Source organism: Bos indicus x Bos taurus, chromosome 5, assembly GCF_003369695.1.
Source record: "Bos indicus x Bos taurus breed Angus x Brahman F1 hybrid chromosome 5, Bos_hybrid_MaternalHap_v2.0, whole genome shotgun sequence".
Taxonomy (NCBI): Eukaryota; Metazoa; Chordata; class Mammalia; order Artiodactyla; family Bovidae; genus Bos; species Bos indicus x Bos taurus.
The window spans coordinates 40,348,799-40,373,859 of record NC_040080.1 but is presented as its reverse complement, the minus strand read 5'-3'; the positions used below and the strand labels follow the sequence as shown (position 1 = coordinate 40,373,859).

The window sequence follows — 25,061 nt, the reverse complement described above, 5'->3', positions numbered from 1 at the left end:
ATTGGGGGGTGGAGGCGATGGCGAGCGGGGCATGCGCAGTGGGGCGGAGGAGGTGGCGATGGCCCGGGGAGGCGGGGGGACTGCTGTTTATCTGCAGCTGGGCCAACTCGGCGGCGCAGGCGGCGGCGGAGCGCGGGACGCCAGCGGCCGGTCCAGCTGCCGCCAGCCATGCCCGAGCCCATCTCCCGGCAGCTGCCGCGCACCGTCCGGGCCCCGGCCGGGGAGGATGCCAGACACCCGGGAGAGACCAGGACAGCGGCGGCGGCGCGATGGTGGTGACCAGCTCTGCCCGAGGCGGCGGCGGGGACCGCGCGCCCTCCCGGCGGCGGGACTGCGGACTCGCGCCGGCCGGAGCCGCGGCGCTGCTGGCCGGGGCGAGCTGCCTGTGCTACGGCCGCTCCCTGAGGGGCGAGTTCGTGCACGACGACGTGTGGGCGATCGTCAACAACCCCGACGTGCGGCCCGGAGCCCCTCTGCTCTGGGGCATCTTCTCCAACGATTTCTGGGGCAAGGGCATGGCCGAGAACACCAGCCACAAGTCTTACCGGCCGCTCTGCGTCCTCACCTTCAAGTGAGTCCCTCACCCTGGGCTCGCAGCGGCCGTTTCTACTCACCCTCTACCGGGCTGGGAGAAGTTGAGGGACCCGCTTGAAGGGAGGGGAGGGCGTTTCTTTTCTTGCTGCCCCTTGCCCTCCACGCCTCCCTGCTCTCCAGGTTGCCCACGCCCCTCTGCTTGTTGACCTCGGCCCGGCTTCTCCGGGCTCCCGGGGCGGCTCGGAAGGCGCGGGCTGCGAGTTGGGATCGAGTTTCTGGAGTCTTCGCTCTGGGCGGGCTGGTCTCTGGGGCCAGGGCTGGAGGGGCCGTGGAGCCGCCCACGCACACCTCACTCCCGTGGGGCTGTGGCCAAGTGAGACCAGAGCGCGCCCGATGATGCGGTGGCTGTAGTGGTGAAGCTCCCAAGTTGAGCATTTCTCGGCCGCTGTTGGGCAGCTTTGCAGATGGGAAGTTATCAGCCTCTTAGCAGCCCTGAGCTGCCGTGGCGCGGGGATTTGGGGAGGAAAGGACCGCAGGCAGAAGCTCTCTCCCGACCTGCAGCCTTGACTGTTTCTGGAGCCTCTCGGATCTTTGGGAAGAGCTCCAGATTTAGACTTTAAAAGATGCAAAGCAAAGGAGGGCAGAAAAACGTGGGGTCCTCTGGGGATTCCGGCGTCCCAGTCGAAGTAGTTTTTCTTTTACAACCTCAGAGTCATGATTCAGCATTTCAAGTGTGAATGAGGTGCGAAGGGAGTCAGATTTTTGAAGGATGGAGTATTTTCTTGAATTTAAAAAGAGGGCTAGCTTCAGATGGGAGGGGAGAAGGCTGATTCCAGGGAGTGCTGGCTCCTATGTCATGAGCTTGACTCAACCCGTTATGATTTGGCTCAGTATTTAAGCTTATAATGTGCCGGACAAAACTGTTGAAATAATTTTGGTTCAGTATCATCAGCGTTTTAAGCCTTCTCCAACGGGTGTAATATGAACCCGTCCTCATGGTACTGGTCATATGAGACAGGGTAAGCAGCTTGAAAAGCCTGCTCAGATTGGGAGGCCTCAGGTCTCTTGACAGGTGGCTGATGACTTAGAAAAGGAAACCAGAGCGATTGGAAGAATTACTTCCACTGAAAGTTGAATGTTTTCAGGAGGGTAAGGAAATTCCACATTTGACTCTGAAGATTATTTTATAAACATTTATCCTGCTGGAAAGTGGTCTTGTTTTTCAGTTGAAAGATAAGCTCAGCTACTAAGTTGCTCATTCCTTTTTTCCCTAAATTTTTAAAAATGGCACATTCTCAGGTGGCACAATGTGTGTAACTTCTAAGCCGACCTGCTTTTGATTTATTACAGAGAGAGTTGTTGGTTACTTTAAAGTGTGGAAGCTCACAGCAGGAGGTGTACTGGGCTTATACTAGCCATGGGAGACTGCCTAGGTCCCTCCTTTGAATGTTTTCCATATACAAAGTGAAGTGAAGTGAAAGTCACTCAGTCATATCCAACTGTTTGCAACCCCATGGACTGTACAGTCCATGGAATTCTCCAAGCCAGAATACTGGAGTGGGTAGCCTTTCCTTTCTCCAGGGGATATTCCCAACCCAGGGACTGCACCCAGGTCTCCCGCATTGGTGGCGGATTCCTTACCAGCTGAGCCACAAGGGAAGCCCATATACAAAAGTCAGGGTCAAATGCCTGTACCCAGTTGGTGGACAGAGAAGAGTATCTTCACTTCTTGGCTTTCTAAAAAAAAATGTTTAAAATTCATGCAGGAAAAAAATAAATAAATAAAATTCATGCAGAAAGTGGCAGGGGCAGAAGACAGAGGAAGGGAGGAAAGGAGTAGACAGTGAGGCAAGACCATTTATGAAGAGGAAAACAGGCATTGAGCAGAACAGGGGCTAAGGAGAAGAATTGAGGGGGCAGAGGGCAACTTCACTTGTGATACTCACTGGTTAGAAAAAGCAGTCTGGTTGCTAAGATGCATTGCTCTTTGTAGAGTATATCTTACTGGCTGTGTAAGATATTCTCTCTTTTTTTTTTTTTTTTTTTTAAGATGTTTGAGTTGCAAATCTAGAGTGCAACAGAGCACTAACTGGAAAGGAATAGTGCCTCTTCAGAAAGAGAAATTCAGCTAATCTTTCTGTTCTTACAAGCATTGATTTGAAGAAGTTGTGGAGACTTTCTCATCATAGTCACCTGAGGTGCAACTGCATATTCTGGTGCAATAGTGTAAGGCTGGGCATGTATAAAGGATGATGTTAACAATATTAGGCCAACACAACTCTGATGATTGTTTTGAAGAAGGACAGAAAATCAATTTACTAACTGTTTAGTGTGAATCAAGCATTGGCCTGGGGACTTTACATAGGTCATGTCTTTATGCTTTTTAATTTAGGTAATAGGGCTTCCCAGGAGGCTCACTGGTAAAGAATCCACCTGCCAATGCAGGAGCCACAAGAGACTTGATCCCTGGGTCAGGAAGATGCCCTGGAGAAGGAAATAACAACCCACTCCAGTATTCTTGTCTGGGAAATCCCATGGGCAGAGGAGCCTGGTGGGCTACAGTCACATGAGATCACAAAGAGCTGGACAGGATTGAGCACACAAGCACAGCTGGTGAAAACACAAAGTGGCCTTTGAGATGTGTGCAAGCTGTCTTACCTGTATCTTAAGCTTTTTAAGGAAAAATTTTGAAAATTTAAAGCCATTTAATTAACAGCTAATTAATTAATATTGTAAGGACATCTGACATGAGATCTACCATCCTAACAAGTTTTTGAGAGTACAATATAGTATTTCAACTGTAGGTCCAATGTTGTGCGGCAACTCTCCAGCACTTATTCCTCTAGTATAATTGAAACTAGGTACCTGTCAAAAAGCAACTCTTGATGCTGCTCTCACCTCACCCTGCCCTTGGCAACCAGCATCTTAGTATCTGTTTCTATGAGTTTGACTATTTCAGGGACCTCACGTAAGTGGACTCCTGAGGCTGGCTTATTTCATGTAGCATAGTACTCTCCAAGGTCTTCTGTGTTGTTGCACATTTCAGGATTTCCTCCTTTTTAAGGCTGAATAATATTACATCATGTGTATATATCACTTTTCCTTTATCCGTTCATCTGATGATGGGCACTTGATTTGTTTTTTATCATGATTACTGTGAATAATGCTATAGTGAACACAGGAGTACATATATGTTTTCAAAGTCATAATTTCAATTCTTTTGGATATAGACCCAGAAGAAGGATTGCTGAATCGTATAGTAATTGTATTTTTAATTTTTGAGGAACCTCTATCCTGTTTTCCATAGGGGCTGTACCATTTTACTTTCTTAACAATAGTGTACAAACGTTCCCAATTCTTCACATCTTTACTGATGCTTACCTTTTGTTTGTTTGTTTTCATAAAAACGAATCTAACAGGAATGAAGTGGTATCTCATTGTGGTTTTGATTTGCATGATTAAAGCACAATTTGCATGATTAGTGATGTTAAGTATCTTTCCCTCTACCTATTGGCCATTCCTGTGTCTTCTTTGGAGAAATGTCTATTCAAGTTGTTCTTTGCCCATTTTTAAAATCAAGTTATTTAATTTCTTTTGTTTTAAGTTGTAGAAATTCCTTATATATTTTAGATATTAATAACATGCCTGATATTTGGTTTGCAAAAATTTTCTGCTATTCTGTAGGTTGTCTCTTCACTCTTGATTTGTTTCCTTTATTCTGCAAAGCTTCTTTAGTTTGATGTAGTCCCACTTGTCTAATTTTTGCTTTTATTGTTTGTACTTTTGTTATCATATCTAAGAAACCATTGCCAAGCCTAACATCATCAAGTTTTTCCTCTGTATTTTTCTTGTAGCAGTTTTATAGTTTCAGGTCTTATATTTAAATTTTTACTATATTTTTGGGTTGATTTTTGTACATGTTGTAAGAGTCTAATTTCATTCATTTGTATGTGGTTAGCCAGTTTTCCCAATACCATTTATTGAAGACTATCCTTTCCCCATTGTATATTCTTGGAACCCTTGTCAAAGATCATTTGACCATATGCTGCTGCTGCTAAGTCGCTTCAGTCGTGTCTGACTCTGTGCAACCCCATAGACGGCAGCCCACCAGGCTCCCCTGTCCCTGGGATTCTCCAGGCAAGAACACTGGAGTGGGTTGCCATTGCCTTCTCCAATGCATGAAAATGAAATGTGAAAGGGAAGTCACTCAGTCATGTCCAACTCTTAGCGACCCCATGGACTGCAGCTTACCAGGCTCCTCCATCCATGGGATTTTCCAGGCAAGAGTACTGGAGTGGGGTGCCATTGCCTTCTTCATATATACATGGGTTAATTTCTCTGTTCTTTTCCATTGATCTGTAAGTCTGTTTTTATGCCAGTACTGCACTGTTTTAATTACTGTAGCATTGGAATATATTTTGAAGTCAGGAAGTGTGGTGCCTCCAGCTTTATTCCTGTTGATCAAGATTGCTTTATATATTCAGGATTTTTTGATTCAATATAAAATTTATGATTTTTTTCTTTTTCTGTAAAAAATGCCTTGGGATTTCGATAGGGATTACATTGAATCTATAATATATGAACAATATTAAGTCTTCACATTTATGAACATGGCGTGTCTTTTCACTTATTTGTGTCTTCTTTAATTTCTTTCATCAGTGATTTGAAGTTATAAGTGTGTAAGTCTTTCATCTCTTTGGTTAAATTTGCTGCTGATACTCAGTGGTTTCAGTCCTGTCCAATCCCATGGACTATAGCCCACCAGGCTCCTCTGTCCATGGAATTTTCCCTCCAAGAATGCTGGAGTGAGTTACCATACCCTCCTCCAGAGGATCTTCCTCCCATGTCTCCTGCATTGCAGGCAGATTATTTACCACTGAGGAAACTCCTTTGGTTAATTTTATTCCTCAGTATTTCATTCTTTTTGTTGCTATAGTAAGTGGGATTTTTTCCCCCCTTAATTTTGGATAGTTTATTATTGTGTGTGCTTAGTCGTTCAGTCGTGTTTGACTCTTTGTGACCCCATGGACTGTACTGTAGCTTGCTAGGTTCATGTATCCATGGGGCCTCTCCAGGCAAGAATAGTGGAGTGGGTTGCCATGCCCTCCTCCAGGAGTTTATTATTAGTGCATGGAAACACAGCTGGTATTTTATGCTGATCCTTAGAAGAAAAGTTATGATCAACCTGCTAAATCACTTCAGGCGTGTCCAACTCTGTGTGACCCCATAGACGGCAGCCCACCAGGCTCCCCTGTCCCTGGGATTCTCCAGGCAAGAACACTGGAGTGGGTTGCCATTTCTTTCTCCAATGCATGAAAGTGAAAAGTGAAAGTGAAGTTGCTCAGTCGTGTCTGACTCTTAGCGACCCCATGGACTGTAGCCTACCAGGCTCCTCCGTCCATGGGATTTTCCAGGCAAGAGTACTGGAGTGGGGTGCCATTGCCTTCTCCGATGACCAACCTAGATAGCATATTGAAAAGCAGAGACATTACTTTGCTAACAAAGGTCCGTCTAGTCAAGGCTATGGTTTTTCCAGTGGTCATGTATGGATGTGAGAGTTGGACTCTGAAGAAAGCTGAGTGCTGAAGAATTGATGCTTTTGAACTGTGGTATTGGAGAAGACTCTTGAGAGTCCCTTGGATTGCAAGGAGATCCAACCAGTCCATTCTACAGGAATCAGCCCTGGGTGTTCTTTGGAAGGAATAATGCTAAAGCTGAAACTCCAGTACTTTGGCCACCTCATGCGAAGAGTTGACTCATTGGAAAAGACTCTGATGCTGGGAGGGATTGGGGGCAGGAGGAAAAGGGGATGACAGAGGATGAGATGGCTGGATGGCATCACTGACTCGATGGACGGGAGTTTGAGTGAATTCCTGGAGATAGTGATGGACAGGGAGGCCTGGCGTGCTGTGATTCATGGGGTCGCAAAGAGTCGGACATGACTGAGTGACTGAACTGAACTGATCTGAACTGAGCTTTACTGAATTATATTAGTTCTGATAGATTTTTGGTAGCATCTTTAGGGTTGTCTATATATGAGATCATGTCATCTGTAAACAGAGATAATTTTATTCTTCCTTCCTGATGTAGATCCCCTTTATTTTCTTTTCCTTGCCTAAGTGTTCTACCTAGGACTTCCAGTTCTATGTGAATAGAAATGACAGGAGTGGGCATTTATACCTTGTTCCTAATCTTAGAAGAAAAGTTTTCACCTTTTTGCTGTTGGCTATAATGTTTCCAGTTTTTGGGTATTGCAAATAAAGTTGCTACAAACATTCATTTGCAGGGTTTTATGTGAACATAGTCTTTATTTCTCTAGGGTAAATGTCAGGAGTACAATTGCTGTGTCATGTGGTAGTTACATGTTTAGTTTTTTGAGAAACTGACAAACTGTTTTCCATCCCATCCCATCAGCAATATATGTGTTATCCAGCTTCTCTACTTCCTCACAAGTTTTTTGTCATTGTTTTTTATTAGCCATTCTGATAGGTGTGTAGTGACATGTCATTGTGTTTTTCATTGGCTCTAATGGCTAACTGATGGTGTTAAATATTTTTTCATGTGTCCATTTGACTTCTGTATAGCCTCTTTGTTAAAATTTCTCTTCATATTTTTGTCAATTTTTCTAAATAGATTTTTTTTAATGTTGAGTTTTACGATTTCTTAATATATTCTAGATATAAATTCTTTGTCAGGATTTCCTTCTACTCTATAGTTTGTTTTTCCTTCATCTTCTTCATGAGTTTTTTCCCAGTGCAAATCTCAAACTGATTTATTTCATTAAATGTAGTTTGTTATCTTTGAATAAATAAATGAATGTCACACATACTAACAGATAGAAATTCCCTTATAGTAAATGCTAAATAAACTTATTTATAAAAAAAGTAATGCTTGTTATCATAAAGGTGCTTGCTTGTATAGAAATATATTAATACTAATCACAGTTTTTCTTAGGTAAGAAATGGGTAGAAGTTGAAGTGGGGAAGTGGATTATTAGAGTGTCTACGTTGACCAGTTTGGGGGTCCAAGCACAATGGAAGATGAAAGCAGCTTCCCAAGATGCGGTGACTTTGTACTGTATCAATTGAGCTAACTGGAACCTCATCTTAGAAGTTTCTTTCCTGTGCTGTACTGGGTTAGGGGCAGACAGGAGAAATTTGTTCGAGGTTTAGACAGTGAAAGTGAAATGACTGTGTTACCAAAAATGCAGTCCTGCTGCTCACTGGTAGAAAGCCAATACTTGAGAGACAAGGTTGGTGGAAAGGAAAGTTCGCTTTATCTTGGAGGCAGCAACTAGAAGAGAGGGTGGACCCATGTCCAAAGGCTGACTCTTCACTGACAATTATTGGACAAGAGTTTTAAAAGGGGCATTTCAGGGGTGTATAGGTGGAGGGAGGTGGCTACTTGTAGAAATAGCAGTCATCTCTGATAGTCAGTCATCTTGAAATTGGTCATCACATGTCTGACCAGCTTCATTTTGATCGTTTGAAGTACAGTTGATCTTCATTTCCAAGTTGGTTTGTTCCCATTTCCTTGAGGCCCATTCTTGGAATCACGGCAGTTTATGTCATGGCTATAGTCTGGTCATCGTGTAGTTATCTTCTTCCACCTGGTGGGGGGTTTCAGTATCTGCAAAGGATATGGCTTAGAGTATTATCTATAGCCCTTGAAAGTGAAAGTGAAAGTGAAGTCGCTCAGTAGTGTCTGATTCTTTGCAACCCTATGGACTGTAGCCCACCAGGCTTCTCCATCCATGGGATTCTCCAGGCAAGAATACTGGAACAGGTTGCCATTTCCTTCTCCAGGGGATCTTCCTGATCCAGGGAGCGAACCTGGGTCTCCTGCATTGCAGGCAGATGCTTTACCCTCTGAGCCACTAGGGAAGCCCAGGAACTAAAATTCTTTGACTTGTTTAATGGCTAAACTATTTAGTCTTATTTGACTGCTTTCCTTTGCTTCTACATTCTCTCATCTCTCTGATTAAATTTATTCTTCAACTAAAGTTTTTCTACAGACAGAAGGCAGGCTGAGGACATTGGAGGTGGGGGTCTCTCCTGGGAACGTCCCAGAGTGCCCTGCTCTGTTTCAGCCATGTCCTCGCTCAGAAGCTGGGTGTGGGTTTTGGTGTGTCACAGCTCATGCTGGTTCTCCCCGACTTGCAGACTAACCTGCTCTGCTGTGCAGCAGAGCTGATTCTGCAGCTCCTCCAGAGTTTTCCATAGTTCCTGTAGCTACTTGAAATCATGGTGCCCATGTGTGATCAGCTCTATGGACACTGCTGGCCTGTTTGCAAGCCACTCCCATCGTTTAAGTTGGAGCCTAGGAGGCTGCAAGAGAGAAGTGTATTCTAGTTCTTCTTTGTGGATTCCAGCCCCTTCTTCTTTCCCCTACTTCAGGTTCCATCCCTGCTTCTGGAATGCCTGCCCTGCTGGCTTTCCACTTGTTACAGACACAGTAGCAGCAGCCCTGCATAGGCTATTAAATGAGTTTCTCTGGATTATGAAAGGTCAAATCTCTGTAGCAAATTCCTTTAGCTGTATCATTCCTGGTGGTTCTGCTTCTCTGGTCAAACTTTAACTGATACAAATGATCATTTCTTTGTGTTGCTTGGAGTGAATGTAGAATTCTAATGAATTTCTGTCTCTAGTCAAATCTTCTATTCAGTCTTTTCATAATCTCATTTCCAAGGGCACACAGGAATATTTTTGGACTGTTGTAGAGCAGAATCAAAACATCTGTGAAAACTTAATCTGCAGCAGTAATCTTTTTTGTTTTCTTTCTTTATCCTTCACTGGCCATGACCTGTTTTTAACACTGGAATCAGGAGAAGCACTTGAAGTCACTTTGTAGACGCTGAACTGACCCAGAACCAGACCCTGTAATGCCCACATTGAAAAATGGTCCTAATTGATTTAAAAGGTGCTTAGCTTTTTAACTTTCATGGAGAAGCAGCTCCTGCTGAATTCTTGGCTGTGCTATTCCACATCGAAAAGCAAGGAGAAGCTTCTTTCAACAAGAAAGAACCACTGGTTTTTCCATGATATAGAAGGAGAAGGAAGGCAAATAAAAGACCTTGATCTCTTTCCATGCTCAGGCTATTAGATCATAGTGTTCTACTAGTTTGCTGTAAAGTTTTATTTTATTGAATGCTTCTGATGGTAATATAAACCATATGAGTGAAAGTGGGTGGTTTAAATGTCAGAGTTAAAAAATAGAATATCTTAATATGTGCAGCTGTAAGGATTTTCAACATTTTAATATTTGGATCTTGAGAGGTTTTTTTTTTTTTTTTCTTTTTTTTTTTTTTTTGCAGCACTTTGCAACTTTAAGGCACAAATGATATGCCAACCATGAAAGTCAGCTCTAGCCTCTGTGCCCAAAACCTTTTGGTTCTGTTCCTTTTGATTTGACCTCTCTGGGCATTCATTTTGAAATAGTCTATTGCTACAAGACTGATAATCTTAAGACAAGTGAAGACTGTTTAGGATGTTTGACTAGATTTTCTAGGATGTTTGGTAATGGATGTAGTGTAGCTAAGAAAAAATGTGATTGGAAGTAATGAAGATTTTTATATAAAAAAATGAAAAAAATGTTCTCTGAAAATTTCATTCTAAATGAAGTTTATCTTAGAAACCCCAAGAGAAGAAGGTTATGATTCTTGTCTTTTAGAATATGCTTTAGATGTAAAATAGACTTTAGACTACAGTCTGATGGTGTAGGAGGGATGGGAAATGAGAGGAATATATTTCTGAATCATGAGAGTTTTTAATAGGTAAGTTCTTCAAATCAGTGAAGGTTTGGAAAACATCTTCTGAAGCAGTCATTTTTGTTTTAATAAAAAATGTATTTCCTATCATCCTTGGGAGCTACATTCAGCTTTTTCAAACTTTGATTATGTAATCTCCCCACTTAAAAGGGGGATAAGGAATGCTAATCTTGCATCAGTAATGGCCTTGTTCCTTTTCCAAATGATAAGAAATGGTTCCTGTTTGATCTGCTCCTGGCCCAGACCTATAGTCTTCAGTCTCCACCTCATTCTCTCTGTGTCACGTGGTAGAGTCTGTATTCCTGGTACAGACCAAACTTTTGGCTCCCAAGGGATTTTGCACTTGGCTTCTTCTTCCTGGAATGCTCTTTCCCCAGGTCCTTGCATTGCTTCTTCTCTCACCACCTTCAGTCTCTGCTCAAATGTCACTTTATCCCAGATGCCTTCCCTGGCCACCTGATCTGAAATAGCTGGCACTCCTCCATGTGCCATCCTTACTCTCAGATTCTCCTACCCTCTTTGCCTTGGTAGCCCTCACTGTTATCTGGCATCATGTATTTATTGCTGCTTTTTGTGTCTCCTCACTATTGTGTGAACTCTATGAGGTTTATCTTAAGCACCTGGAACAGTGCCTGACATGCAACGTAGATAGGAGCTTGATAAATTAATTGTTTAAATCATGTTTGTGAATGCCCTACTTCTTCAGGTAAATGTTTAGGTAGGTAAATATTCAGTTAATGATTTAGGTAGGGCTACACCTTTACAGGGTTTCCCGTGTAGCTCAGCAGTAAAGAATCTGCCTGCCAATGCAGGATGTCCCTGGGTTGTGACGATCCCTGGAGGAGGGAACGGCAACCCACTCCAGAATTCTTGCCTGAAGAATCTAAAGGAGAGAGGAGCCTGGTGGGCTACAGTTCATGGGGTCACAGAGTCGGACATCACCTAGCGACTAAACAATGGCAACAACACCCTTACAAGGTAGAGGGAAAAGTCTGCTGGACTTATTTCTTGGCTTATGTATCTTTTTCCCTTCCTCCATCAAAGACAAAAGTGGGAGCAGACCAGGAATTTGCTGGACACGCAGAGAGTTGCAGTGGGTCCTACTTACTAGGAGGTGAAGGGGCAGCTCTGATCCTGAAAGGGCTCCTATGGCTCTGCTGTAATCTGCTAAGACCGTGACCCTCTGTGGAGAGGGAGAATGAGATCTTTTGCACTTTTAAATCATAAGCTTCTTTTGTGGCAGATTGAAGCATTATGGTTGGGGGTTACTTGCTGTAAACTGGACACAATTCTGGCAAACCTTAGAATTACATGGGATTCTCTCCACACCCTGCTCATGAAGACCCAAATTCCTCCATGCCAGTGTCCTGCTATCTGTAATGAAAGGCCATTTTTTTTCCCAGTTAATGAGTTAGACAATGAAATATCATTTCTGGTTGGATTAAATGGAGTATGCGTGTGTGTGTGTGTGCACTAAGTCACTTTAGTCGTGTCTAACTCTGCGACTCCACAGATTATGGTAGCTCGCCAGGCTCCTCTGTCCATGGGATTCTCCAGGCAAGAATACTGGAGGGAAATGCCATGCCCTCACCTCCTCCAGGGGATCTTTCCAACCCAGGGATCGAACCTAAGTCTCATGTCTCATGCATTGGCAGGTGGGTTCTTTACCACCAGGGCCACCTGAGAAGCCCACATGGAGTATAAGGACCTGAAAATACTTTCTCAAGGGTGCTATGGTTAAGTGGGAGAGACTTCCTCTTTCCTGCAGCTGTGCAAGAATTTGTCTGGCCTTTCCCCAGATTTCTGGGAAGGAGCTTCTAAACTATTTGAGTTTCCAGAGTGATAGGAGTGATTTTGTTGTTCATGGGGACTCCCTGGGACCACACCTGAGTTTACGCTAAGGAGGAGTTGATTCACGGTGGGCCTCCAGATAGCCTTAGAATGCAGGTGGTCCTGCTGGAAAGACTAGTCTTATGATTCAAGAGTTGGGACTTGGAGCCAGATGATTTTTGTTTCTAAGCCAGGCTGGCTGGTAACGGTGCTGTGGCACTGGCTTTTGAGAAAAGGACGTTATTGTGAGGTCAAGCAGCAAGGAGACAGCAAGCAGGGTTCAAGCTTTTAGGGTTAGTGGAGGAGGGTCGGTGTGCAGAAGCCCTGTTGGGTGGTTTGGATTGGAGGACTTTGTAACTTGGCCTCTGATGCTAAGGTGTGATGAAGGGGTGTCATACTGGATCTTCCTGAACAATGGATTGTTCACTTCTGAAAGGTGTTCAGGTTGCAGTCATGTTCCTGTCTTTTAGTTCCCTATTGGGGGTTGGAGGGTAGGGTTGAGAGCAGAGAAACTTTGGTTCTGGGCATTATCTGAAGTCACAATTTTCTCCTAAGAGCATGCCTCAGCTGCATGACTTGTGGTTTTATTCTGTTGTCTCTGAAAAACACCTTGGTGTCTTGTTAGAAACAGCATGGGGCCAGTTTGAGCTGGTTCTGCAGTTACAGTATCTAGGAAGGCCCTACCCTCCAACCTCTGGGAAGGGAAAGGGGTGCTGGAGTGGCCAGTGCTGGAATCAGTTAGCTTCCCCACTGAAACCCTGGTTAAGTTTGGTTGTGATTTCCTGGTCGGCAGTTCTACATCAGTGTGCTGAGGGGCTGATGTGTCCTGAAGACACAGAAGGCTCGTGCTTAGGACCCTTTCAGACTTGGCCCCATGGGTCTTTTTTTTTTCCTATCAGTTTTGGTTCATATCTTTTATATTAAAACTGTAATCGTAAAAGAGTATCATGCTTGGAGTGGGAGGTAGGAGGGAGGTTTAAGAGGGAGGGGACATACATATATTCTTGTTGTTACATTGCAGAAACCAATACTACATTGTAAAGCAATTATACTCTAATTAAAAATAAAGACATCAATTAAAAAAAATAAGTATTATGCTTTCCTGAATTCTATGAGTCGTTCTTACAAATTGTTGAATCTAAGGGCGGCATGGGAACCCCTGAATTTGTGGCTGGGAGGTCAGAGGTGCAGGTGGTCTGGTGTCTGAAGTGAGGGAGTCTTGGGCAGGGCTGTGTCAGGTAGTTGGTGTCTGAATGGCATTGCATCCAGGAACTCCACCAAACATACATACCTTGAAAAGAAAGAAACCCATTTCCTTAAAATTGACAGGTCAGATATAATTATATTATGTTTGGTGTTGATGTGTTAATTTTTATTCTTTGTGGACTCACATTTTCTGGGACTTGCTTCCTTCTATGGCCTCTGATCTTCCTGCCCTGTTTCCCCACCCTTTCTTTGCTCAAACAGTGACTGTGGCCTCCTCCTGACCAGCTCCACGCAGCCTGGTCCTTCCCTACAGCTTCTTCAGAGCTGGGGTGGGAGGCGGGGTGGAGGGTGTATATTGTGCCTTTGCCTCAGGGCACTGTCTCATCTCCGCACTCTTGTTTGCACCGGTGCCTGTGAATCACATCCTTTGGTTCTTTAGAGACATGAAGTGATGCTGATTTGTTGATTTATTCCTGGTACTGGAGGGAATGCAGAAGAAAAGCAACCAAAATGATGAAGGGCCTAAGGGACAGGCCTTAGAGGAAAAATGAGAAGATCCAGATGTTGTTGTTTATTGGCTGAATGATCTAAGAAGACTATGGGAAGCACTTAGAAGCATTTGAGAGCTGTAATGAAGGCAGGAGATGAGAAGAAGAAAAATGAGTGGTGAGAGAGGAAGACAGGAGAATTAGTACTGGGCTGTGGAAAGTCACCAGGGAAGTGTGGGAGAAGCCATCACTTGAGACACCAAAAACAGAAGATGAGGGGTACATTTAGTTTTTTCTTTCCCCCGTTTATGGTTTTTACTGGAGAAGAATGTATGTTATGTTATTGCTGAGAAACCTGGATTTTTTTTCTGGTAAACATAGCAACCATGTGCAGCTTTCCCTTAAGCTTTGAGATCTGAGCATTACAGTTCTGAGTATCACCTGTCTTGAATTATTGGGTTGCTTAGGGCAGATCTCTGGGCCCCGTCTCAGATCTGCTAGCTTAGAATATTTTGGGATAGGATCAGGGAATCAGCAATTGTAACCAGCACACTGGTGATTCAGAATCCCGGGAAGCCCTGCGACTCAGTGGGGCCTATGTTTAATGAGGCTGAAATGCCAAAATCTGCCTGGCATAACAGAGAAAGGAATCCAGACGCTCGTTGAGGTGGGAACATTGAGGTCCATTCATCACATCGTCTACACACACCTTTCTTGTACCCCCTATCCTGCATCCCCTGAGAGGGCCAAATGCTTCTCTCTGCACTGAGGCATTGAGAAATTCATAAATAGGAGAGTGCCTGCAAGGTTGGGAAGCTCTGTGGCATTTCTTTGCTGTTGGCCAAGTGTGATGTGGGAGATGCTGCCACTGCAGCGGGCTTTCTGACTCCAGTGGGGTTGATGGGACCCTGGAGTTCCAGAGGCCGGGTGGCAGAGCTTAGCGGCCAAAGTCTAGGTGAGAGCATTGACATGGCAGGCACGAGGATGTGGTGAGAACTGGAATGTTGTGACCCACAGGAATGGTGACGTGAAGCGGACAGGCAGCCCTCTTAAATCTTACTTGACCTATTTATATAACCAGGAAAATTCCAGGTTCAGGGCCCCAAACTAGACTTGAGTCACCACAATGGAGAGCCAAGACCTCACGTGGTTTCCATACCCCTGCCAGTTCACTAAGGTATGGCTCTTTGACTGAAATAGAGTTGGGGTCCCCTTGGGGATGGACCCTAGTATATTCTCAAGCAGAAGTCTCTTCCAGAGATATACTTGCTTTTATTTTCTTCGTTTACATAGGTGTTTTTCAAGAGGGAAATTAAAGTGATGGGCTTTATCTGGAAAGTGATGGGCTTTGCCTGGAAAATCCCATGGATGGAGGAGCCTGGTAGGCTGCAGTCCTGGGATCGTGAAGAGTCGGACACGACTGAGTGACTTCACTTTCTCTTTTCACTTTCATGCATTGGAGAAGGAAATGGCAACCCATTCCAGTGTTCTTGCCTGGAGAATCCCAGGGATGGGGGAGCCTGGTGGGCTGCCGTCTCTGGGGTCACATAGAGTCGGACACGACTGAAGTGACTTAGCAGCAGCAGCAGCAGTCTGTGAAAGTGTGGATTCAGTTCAGTTCAGTCGCTCAGTCGTGTCTGACTCTGCAACCCCATGAACCGCAGCATGCCAGGCCTCCGTGTCCATCACCAACTCCCGGAGTTTACTCAAACTTGTGTCCATTGAGTCGGTGATGCGATCCAACCATCTCATCCTCTGTCGTCCCCCTCTCCTCCTGCCCTCAATCTTTCCCAGCATCAGGGTCTTTTCCAACGAGTCAGGTCTTTGCATCAGGTGGCCGAAGTATTGGAGTTTCAGCTTCAACATCAGTCCCTCCAGTGAACACCCAGGACTGATCTCCTTTAGGATGGACTGGTTGGATCTCCTTTCGGTCCAAGGGACTCTCAAGAGTCTTCTCCAACACCACAGTTCAAAAACATCAATTCTTTGGCGCTCAGCTTTCTTTATAGTCCAACTCTCATATCCATACATGAGTACTAGAAAAACCATAGCCTTGATTAGAAGGAACTTTGTTGACACAGTAATGTCTCTGCTTTTTAATATGCTGTCTAGGTTGGTCATAACTTTCCTTCCAAGGAGTAAGCGCCTTCTAATTTCATGGGTGCAATCACCATCTGCAGTGATTTTGGAACCCCAAAAAATAAAGCCACTGTTTCCACTGTTCCCCTGTCTATTTGACATGAAGTGATGGGACCAGATGCCATGATCTTCATTTTCTGAATGTTGAGCTTTAAGCCAACTTTTTCACTCACCTCTTTAAATTTCATCAAGAGGCTCTTTAGTTCTTTTTCACTTTCTACCATAAGGGTGCTGTCATCTGCATATCTGATGTTATTGATATTTCTCCCGGCAGTCTTGGTTCCAGCTTGTGCTTCATCCAGCCCAGCGTTTGTGATGATGTATTCTGCATCTAAGTTAAATAAACAGGGTGACAATATACAGCCTTGACATATTCCTTTTCCTATTTGGAACCAGTCTGCTGTTCCATGTCCAGTTCTAACTGTTGCTTCCTGACCTGCATACAGGTTTCTCAAGAGGCAGGTCAGATGGTCTGGTATTCCCATTTCTTTCAAAATTTTCCACAGTTTCTTGTGATCCACACAGTCAAAGGCTTTGGCATAGTCAATAAAGCAGAAATAGATGTTTTTCTGGAAATTTCTTGCTTTTTCGATGATCCATTGGATATTGGCAATTTGATCTCTGGTTCCTCTGCCTTTTCTAAAACCAGCTTGAACATCTGGAAGTTCAGGGTTCATGTATTGCTGAAGCCTGGCTTGGAGAATTTTGAGCATTATTTTACTAGCATGTGAGATGAGTGCAATTGTGTGGTAGTTTGAGCATTCTTTGGCATTGCCTTTCTTTGATCATTCAGGTATGACTTAAACCAAATCCCTTATGATTATACAATGGAAGTGACAAACAGATTTAAGGGACTAGATCTGATAGATAGAGTGCCTGATGACCTATGGACGGAGGTTCGTGACATTGTATAAGAAACAGGGATCAAGACCATCCCCAAGAAAAAGAAATGCAAAAAAGCAAAATGGCTGTCTGAGGAGGCCTTACAAATAGCTGTGAAAAGAAGAGAAGGGAAAGGCAAAGGAGAAAAGGAAAGATATACCCATTTGAATGCAGAGTTCCAAAGAATAGCAAGGAGAGATAAGAAAGCCTTCCTCAGTGATCAATGCAAAGAAAGAGAGGAAAGCAATAGAATGGGAAAGACTAGAGATCTCTTCAAGAAAATTAGAGATATCAAGGGAACATATCATGCAAAGATGGGCTCAATAAAGGACAGAAATGGTATGGACCTAACAGAAGCAGAAGAGTGTGCATTACTGGGGGGCAAAAACAATGAGTCTTTTTCTCCCCTCCTCACCCCTCCTGTGACTACTTGGAGCCACACTGTGTGACCCTGTGGTCTTTCCTGGGGACTGGTGCCCTCCGATTGCTGTGTGCTGCATGTGCCCCCTCCCTTTTCTGGGCGGTTTTACAAGGAGGCAGAGGAGTTCAGACGGAGAACGGGCTGTTTGCGTTTTATCTGCCAAAGTCTGGAAGGCTTTCAGCCAGGCAGACATGACTATTAAGATTTTTTTAGGAAAAAAGTTTTATTTCCTACTGCTTGGCCTAGTTTTAAATTAGAAATGAAAGTTAAATCAAGTAAACTTAGAGATTAGTTGAGAAGAAAGGAAAAGATGTTTTTTTTTTTTCCAACCTCCAGCTTAACATCAGTTTATTTGTTCATTCATAAACCTTTATTTAGAACCTACTGTGCTCCAACTGAGATGGATACCATGACAAAAATGTTAATTTCTAACAATGAAGGAAAAATTCTCATAACACTTGAGGGATATAGTAAATGAGTTTTTAAAAACTGATTATATGCTGTAATGGAAGTACATTCATGGTGACATGAAACCTGAGATTGTTCTCTGTAGATGGTATTTAAGGTAAGCTGTTGTCAGGCTTCTGTGTGAACATTCCTGCTTATCCCACCACTGATTTTAGTTTTAGATATTACATTTTTCTTTGAGCTGAAGTCTGCCCCCCAGTAGTTGGAAGACCCCGTGGCAAATTATGAGTACCTGAACCACCTAAATTGGCACCCAGGTATTTCCACGCAGCCATGGAGGCCCAGAGTTGCCACATCTTTTAAGATTTGAAGAAAAGTTGGAATTTTTATATGAAATCACCTGTTTTATTGTGTGATAGCACATACCAGGGATAGACACTGGGAATAAAGCTGTAAATATGCCAAAGAGCCTTTCCCCTGAAAAACTGGTTTCATACCTGTCTGTCATCTTTCTGCAGGCTAAGCATTACCCGTTCCTCAAACCTACTTCCCTGAGACATCACTTTGAGACTCCCTCCCCCAGCATCCTGAAGCTGTCCTGTGAAGGTGCTCCAGCATTTAAGTAACACCCTGAGGGGCTGCTGCCCTGTGTTGGATATCACCCCCTTCCCTCTCCCATCCACAGGGAGAACGCCTCTATCTGCCTTATCTCAGTACCTGGTAGATTCTCCTGCTGCTGGAATTCTCTCACTATGAAGTACTTTCTCTCTTTCTCCTACTATGCTATTAACTCCTTGGTGGCAGGTGCCATGTCTTCTGTTTGTTCTTCTGGGCCCTACATTTGTACCCAGCAACTAGCAGGTGTTCAGTAAATATCTGTTAGAGTGCATTGAAATGAAAAATACTGACTTAGGCAGTTCCCTGACTATCGGTGTTGGTGCTTTGGTCTGTTTTGATAGCTAGGACACAGTAACTCTGACTTTGGGGTAGACTTAACAACCCTTGGACAATACCACATGTAGAGTTTTAATCTGGATTGCAAGGATTTTGTTCTGTTTTGTGTCTAAAAGTGGGTCTTTACTGTTAGCCGTATTCTGTCTAATTGTTAGAATTAGATGTCAATTTTCATCATTTAAGCTCTTTGTGAAGCTCAGTCTTCAGTACAGTTTCTCTTCTTCCCTGATACAGGCCACGTGCAGGCTTGGTTAGCATACACTACGGATTCATTTAAGCCTTTGATAAAAATATTGGACAGACCAGAGATATTATCAGAATGCTGTGACATACCCTGGAGGTCTCCAGCCAAGGAGACATTGATTTAGTATTCACCACTCTCTGTTAGCTCATATCTATTTTATTCTGCCTTGTATGCCAGGAGATTCTGAGAGGTCCTATTTAATGACATTCTTAAAGATGTAACATGTCTATCACACCCCTCTCCAGAAGTTAATCAGTTAAATCCCTTTTTGTGAACCTGTAGTAACTCAGAATCAGATATTCTTTTTCCAGTGCCCACACATAGGATATACTCAAAAATTTTGTTACCATTTCATCTTAAACTTACTTAGCTATCATTTAGAGAGTTCAAGCTCCATCTTTTTAGATAATTTGGGAAATTCTCATAACTAGATTTTTGGTGACTTCTCAAAGCTTAGATTAAGGTACCAGGTGAGGAGCTTTCACACTGTTACCTTATCTCTACAGTGGTTCCACATTCAGCAACTTATTTTTATATTTTTGGATCTAATTGAATTCATTTGCAACACCAAATACTCCCTTATAATCAATTTCCAGAAATAATCTATATGGATAACATCTGCACATTTTTAGATATGATACATATAGATACATGGATGAGTCATACCTACTATTTTATATCATTTTGGAAGGGGAAAGGAGTGTATGTTAAGTATCTCATAAACATGTCATAACATAGTAATAACATCATCTTTAATGATGCTTTTACTTGTTAAATGGTTGAATAACAAATAAATTGGAAAAATAGCAAGTCCTTTGTCTTAAAAAAAAAACCTGCTATTATTTGTAATCCAGGGTTATGATTTAAAGTATATCATCGGTGGGAATGTGCTCAGTCACTCAGTTGTTTCTGACTCTTTGTGACCCTGTGGACTGTAGCTCACCAGGCTCCTCTCTGTCCATGGGATTTCCAGGCAAGAATACTGGAGTGTGTTGCCATTTCCTCCTCCAGGGAATACATAAATACATAGAGGTTTATTAGATGTTTTGCCATCTCTGTGTTGCCATTTTTATAATTAACACAATCTTTGTACATTAACAGGAAAATTACTCTTTCTTCCTCTACTTATACTCACAAGATTTCTAACACCAGATATGTGGGTTTACTCCTACACCAAACAATTCTCTCACACTTGCTGGGTGTCCTGGAGTTCAATTCAATTTGGACACTGTCTACCTGGAGTTAACATCAGATCCCCCAGGCTAAGGGCTCAGTTCTGCAAGAGTGTCCCTACTTCAGATGGCAATCACAAGTACTGGTCCTCAGGTTACTCACATTTATGTCTGACTTGGCCACAAGTTGGGTCTTCCCTGGTGACTCAGATGGTAAAGAATCTCTCTGTGATGCAGAAGACCCAGTTTGACCCCTGCATCAGGAAGATCCCCTAGAGAAGGGAATGGCTACCAGCTCCAGTATTCTTGGCCTGGAGAATTCCATGGACAGAGGAACCTGGCAGGCTACAGTCTCTGGGGGTCTCAAAGAGTTGGACACGACTGAGAGACTAACACTTTTACTTTTTGGCTACAAGTTGGGGTTTCCCATGACCTCCCCCTTCAGACTTGATAATTTGCTATAATGGCTCACAGAACTCAGGAAAACCAGTCTATTATATAAAGAAGGGCATGATAAACGGTACAGATAATAGCCAGATGAAGAAATGTATCAGGCAGAGCCTGGAGAGTCCTGAATACAGGAGCTTCTGTCCCTGTGGAGTTGGGTTCTATCACTCTGCTGGCACGTTGACGTGTTCACCAACCTGGAAGGCTTCCAAAACCCATAGTTCTGGGAACTTTTTTGGAAGTGTCATCATGTAGGCATGATCAGTTATTAGCTCAGTCTCCCTCAATTCTCCTCTTCCTGAGGATGGGGGTGGACTAAAAGTTCCAAGCTTCTAATCACATGTGGTCTTTCTCGTGACCACCTCGCATCCCGAAGCCACCCAGGAGCCTGGTAAGAATCACCTTGTTAAGACAAAAGTCACTCTTATCTCCTAGGGAATTCTAAGAGATTTAGGAGTTCTGTGTCAGGAACCAGAGCCAAACACCGAGTATTAGAACAAAAGGTGCTCCCAGTGCTCTTATCACTTAGGAAACTGCAAGGAATTTAGGAGAGTGGTGCCAGGAACTTGGGGGCAGAGACGAAATATTAAAACAAAAGATATTTCTAGCACCTTTATCGCTTAGGAAATTACAAAGGTTTTAGGGTCTCTAACCAGGAGTTGGGATGAAGATCAAAATACATATTGCATCACAGTATCACATATGTATAATGTGATATATATATATATATATATATATATATATATATATATATATATATATATTTGAATACTTTTCTGTTTTTTCCTTACAGAAAATTTCTAGAAGTGGAATTTTGGGGCAAAGGGTGTGCAATTTGTAAAGTCTTTTATATATATTGACAACCTAGAGACCTATCACATATGAGATTGCCTGTTTTCTCTCACTGAGATGAATGTGAATGAATTTTAAATGAATGGCTTAGCTGGTCTGGAAAACTCAGCCTGGTGAAGTGGAAACAATATAAAATTAACGTCAGGGGAGTGGGCTGTCGGGACCACCCCCACCTTCCCTGAGGACAGGGACTCAGTCTCATCCTTCTCACAGCTCCTCCATCCTGTGCTTTCTTTCTTTCTTTTTTAAAATCTTATTTATTTATTTAATTTTGGCTGTACTGGGTCTTCATTGCTAAGCAGCTGCTGCTGCTGCTGCTGCTAAGTCGCTTCAGTCGTGTCCGACTCTGTGTGACCCCATAGATGGCAGCCCACCAGGCTCCATCTCCAGGCAAGAACACTGGAGTGGGTTGCCATTTCCTTCTCCAATGCATGAAAGCAAAAAGTGAAAGTGAAGTCGCTCAGTCATGTCCGACTCTTCATGATCCCATGGACTGCAACTTACCAGGCTCCTCTGTCTATGGGATTTTCCAGGCAAGAGCACTGGAGTGGGGTGCCATTGCCTTCTCCGATTGCTAAGCAGGCTACTTTCTAATTTTGGTGCAGACGCTTCTCATTGTGGTGGCTTCTCTTGCTGGGAAGCCTGGACTTTAGGGATCACGGTCTTCAGTCAGTGGGCTCAGGAGTTGAGGCTCTCGGGCTCCAGAGCATAGGTTCAATAGTTGTGGTGCACCAGCTTAAGTGCTTTGCAGCATTTGGGATCTTCTCGGATGGGGGATCAAACTCATGTCGCCTGCATTGGCAGGTGGGTTCTTTACTACTGAGCCAGCAGGGAAGCCCCGTCCTGTGCTTTCTGATTCCCAGCAGCTCTCTCAGCGTGTGTAGGTCCTCTTGTCCTGGAATGGCAGGGATGCTGTTCTCCCTTCTTTAGCCGAACACACCAGTCCCCTTGTTCACGGCCCTTTCTTCTTTCCCTCTGAAGGAGGTATTTCGCACCAGGTTCCTATCTTCAGCACCTTGGAGTGTGAGCAGATGCATAGGTCTGCAGCACAGCTGTCTTGAATTTTGCACTGAGCCCCTGGAGTTGGCCAGCAATTCATTTTTTTAAGGCTTAGTTGGGACCATGATTACTTCAGTGGAAATGAAAATTGAGTTGATTAGTGACTATGACATTTAGATTCGTGTGTCCAAATAAAGCTTGAGATGTTTAAAATTCTGTAAATTAAAGCTGAATCAACTCAAGTATTTAGAATATGCGTATGCCATTGCTAAAGTTGACTTTTAGATTCTCAGCTGTTTTTGGCAAAGCGGAGGTAGCTGTATAAGAGAAGCAGATCAAGAGTGTGAGGATAAAGATACGGAATTACTGTTTTGGTAAAATGGACTGGAGTCTAGATGACTATAGACAGTACCACTTAGGGTGTGTGTGTTCTCCCAAGAGAGTCATTCCCTATGCAGTTACATTTTTTTCTATAACCCCACAGACTTATTTGAGGACATTATGTCCTATTCTTAACATAAAGGCTACATTCAGAAGTCTCTCTGTGAAAGTGTTTAAAATTTTGAACAACAAATTTCTCTTCTCATTGTGGTCCTCTTTTTATTTTCTTTTTGTTGTAATCCTGGAATTCAGATTCTGAGATTCTATAGGAATTGATATTAGAGAACATTTAATACAAATTCTGAAATGCTATGCTCATTCTCACCCTGATATTAATAATTTCAGCTACAGCTGGTAATGGTGGGTAGATGCCCTGGAGATGCTTTGTGGGGTGGTAATTAACAATGATTCCTTGTACATAATCTGGAAATTTGCTTCCTGGTGGCACTGTGGGTGAGAAAACACAGTTGTACTTGGTTTATCCCACCCTTGACCACAGGTGCCAGTTTCTTGGTCTCTTTCTCATTGCTGGTGACCATGGCTCCAACCTACAGCACTGAGGACTTGCCTGTGAACACTCAGCTGCTTAGGAAGAAGCAAGAAGCAAGAACATTCAGCTGTTAATGAAGCAAGAATTCTGGGAGGTGTTTGGACCAGCCAGGGAGTGAGGGAAAAAAACGAGTGAGGGAAGAAAAGCATTCCACACCTGTCTGCCTTTTCAGTGAGGCCACCAAGTTTTCTGAAGTAATATCATATTGCATTTACAAAGATTTCTGCAGATAGAAAATTTTTTAGGTAGGAAAAAACTTATATACAGAGTAACCTGATAGTGGAATCATTTAAAATAATTAAATAACTTACCTTTTAAAGTGATGGATTCCCTTTGCTTTCCTTGTGCTTACCTTCTGTTTGTAGCTAATTTGGTTTTTATTTGTTGTCACAGGCTAAACATCTTTATGACTGGCATGGACCCATTCTACTTCCACGCAGTAAATGTCATTTTACACTGCCTAGTGACCCTTGTGCTGATGTACACCTGTGACAAAACTGTCTTCAGGAATCGCGGACTTGCTTTTGTTACAGCGTTAATTTTTGCCGTGCATCCTGTTCACACAGAGGCGGTGAGTGTCACTGAGACTCAATGAAATAATGAAGCACAAAAGTCATCTTTTTCTCCTCTCAAAACCATGTGAATTTAAAGCTCTACTGAAGTGTTTATATATAAATCATTCTGCTTGACCACTTTTCTTTTTAAATGTTCTAATGGCCAATGCACCTCCAGGACTTAACTGCTTTTCTAAATAACCACTGTCATTATTACAGGTAGTCATAAATGACCACAGTTCTTTATTTGTGGAAAATTTAAGTCCTAATGTGTTTTAAACAGCAAGGGGCATTTTGAAATACTTAGCATGCTGAGTTATTGTTCCCGCTCTATGATTTTTTAACCTATTCTTGCTCTGCTTAATATTTATAACATTCACGATACAGAACTCTTAAGTGCTAGGGTTGTTTAGTCACTAAGTTGTATTGGACTTCTGGTGACCCCATGGACTGTAGCCCACCAGACTCCTTGTCCATGGGATTTCCCAGGCAAGAATACTGGAGTGGGTTGCCATTTCCTTCTCTAGGAGACTTTCCTGACCCAGGGATCAAACCCATGTCTCCTGCTTGGCAGGTGGATTCTTTACCACTGAGCCACTAGGAAGCCCAACAGCTGGGGGAAGACCATAAAAAGTTGAACTGACATTCTTCAAATTAAACACACATTCAAGACTTACCAATAGTTTTCCAAGTTATTTAGTATGAACTGTAGTTATTTGGAGGATGATGAGAAATGGGTTTAGAAAGTATAGATCTGGAGTCCTATTTAAAATATGGGCTTAATCATGCACCAAGATGGTGTCATCTAGCCTGGCTTCACATCTCAGTAACCACAGCTGGTTTATTTTATGTATTGCTGAGGGTGGATGAAGACTTTCTAAGCAGTCCATGCCTACCACAGTTTTATAAGAATTGTCTCAAGAGTCACAGATTGCATCCAGGCATTTTCCTACAGTTCACATCCTACAGTTTACATCCAGACCTGAGAACCTGGGGGAAAAGTGTCAAGTTGATTCTCTTCTCCCTCTTCCCTTTTCAGTTGCCTTTTACTTATATTTAAAAAATAAGGAATGTCTTGCATACATCAGAATCTTACTATGCCCCAGGGGTACAAATGGCACCATACAGTGAAACAATTTGATATATTGGTGTCAGCCAAGTCTCCCCTAATTAAGGCATCATAAACCCAAAGTAGGTTTATGTCCTTTTCTGTCTATACATGTTTCTGTGAAGA

General features: G+C 43.1%; 1 protein-coding gene across 1 annotated transcript in view; it reads left to right on the top strand.

The window, feature by feature from the left end:
* Positions 1–2: 2 nt before the first annotated feature.
* Positions 3–25,061, top strand: part of TMTC1 (transmembrane and tetratricopeptide repeat containing 1) — a 311,926-nt gene continuing 286,867 nt past the window's right edge. The window contains exons 1-2 of the mRNA XM_027541632.1: positions 3–571; positions 23,667–23,844. Of these exons, the coding sequence (XP_027397433.1) occupies positions 18–571; positions 23,667–23,844 (732 nt within the window). The 5' untranslated portion in view covers positions 3–17. The remainder of the gene's footprint in view (positions 572–23,666; positions 23,845–25,061) is intronic.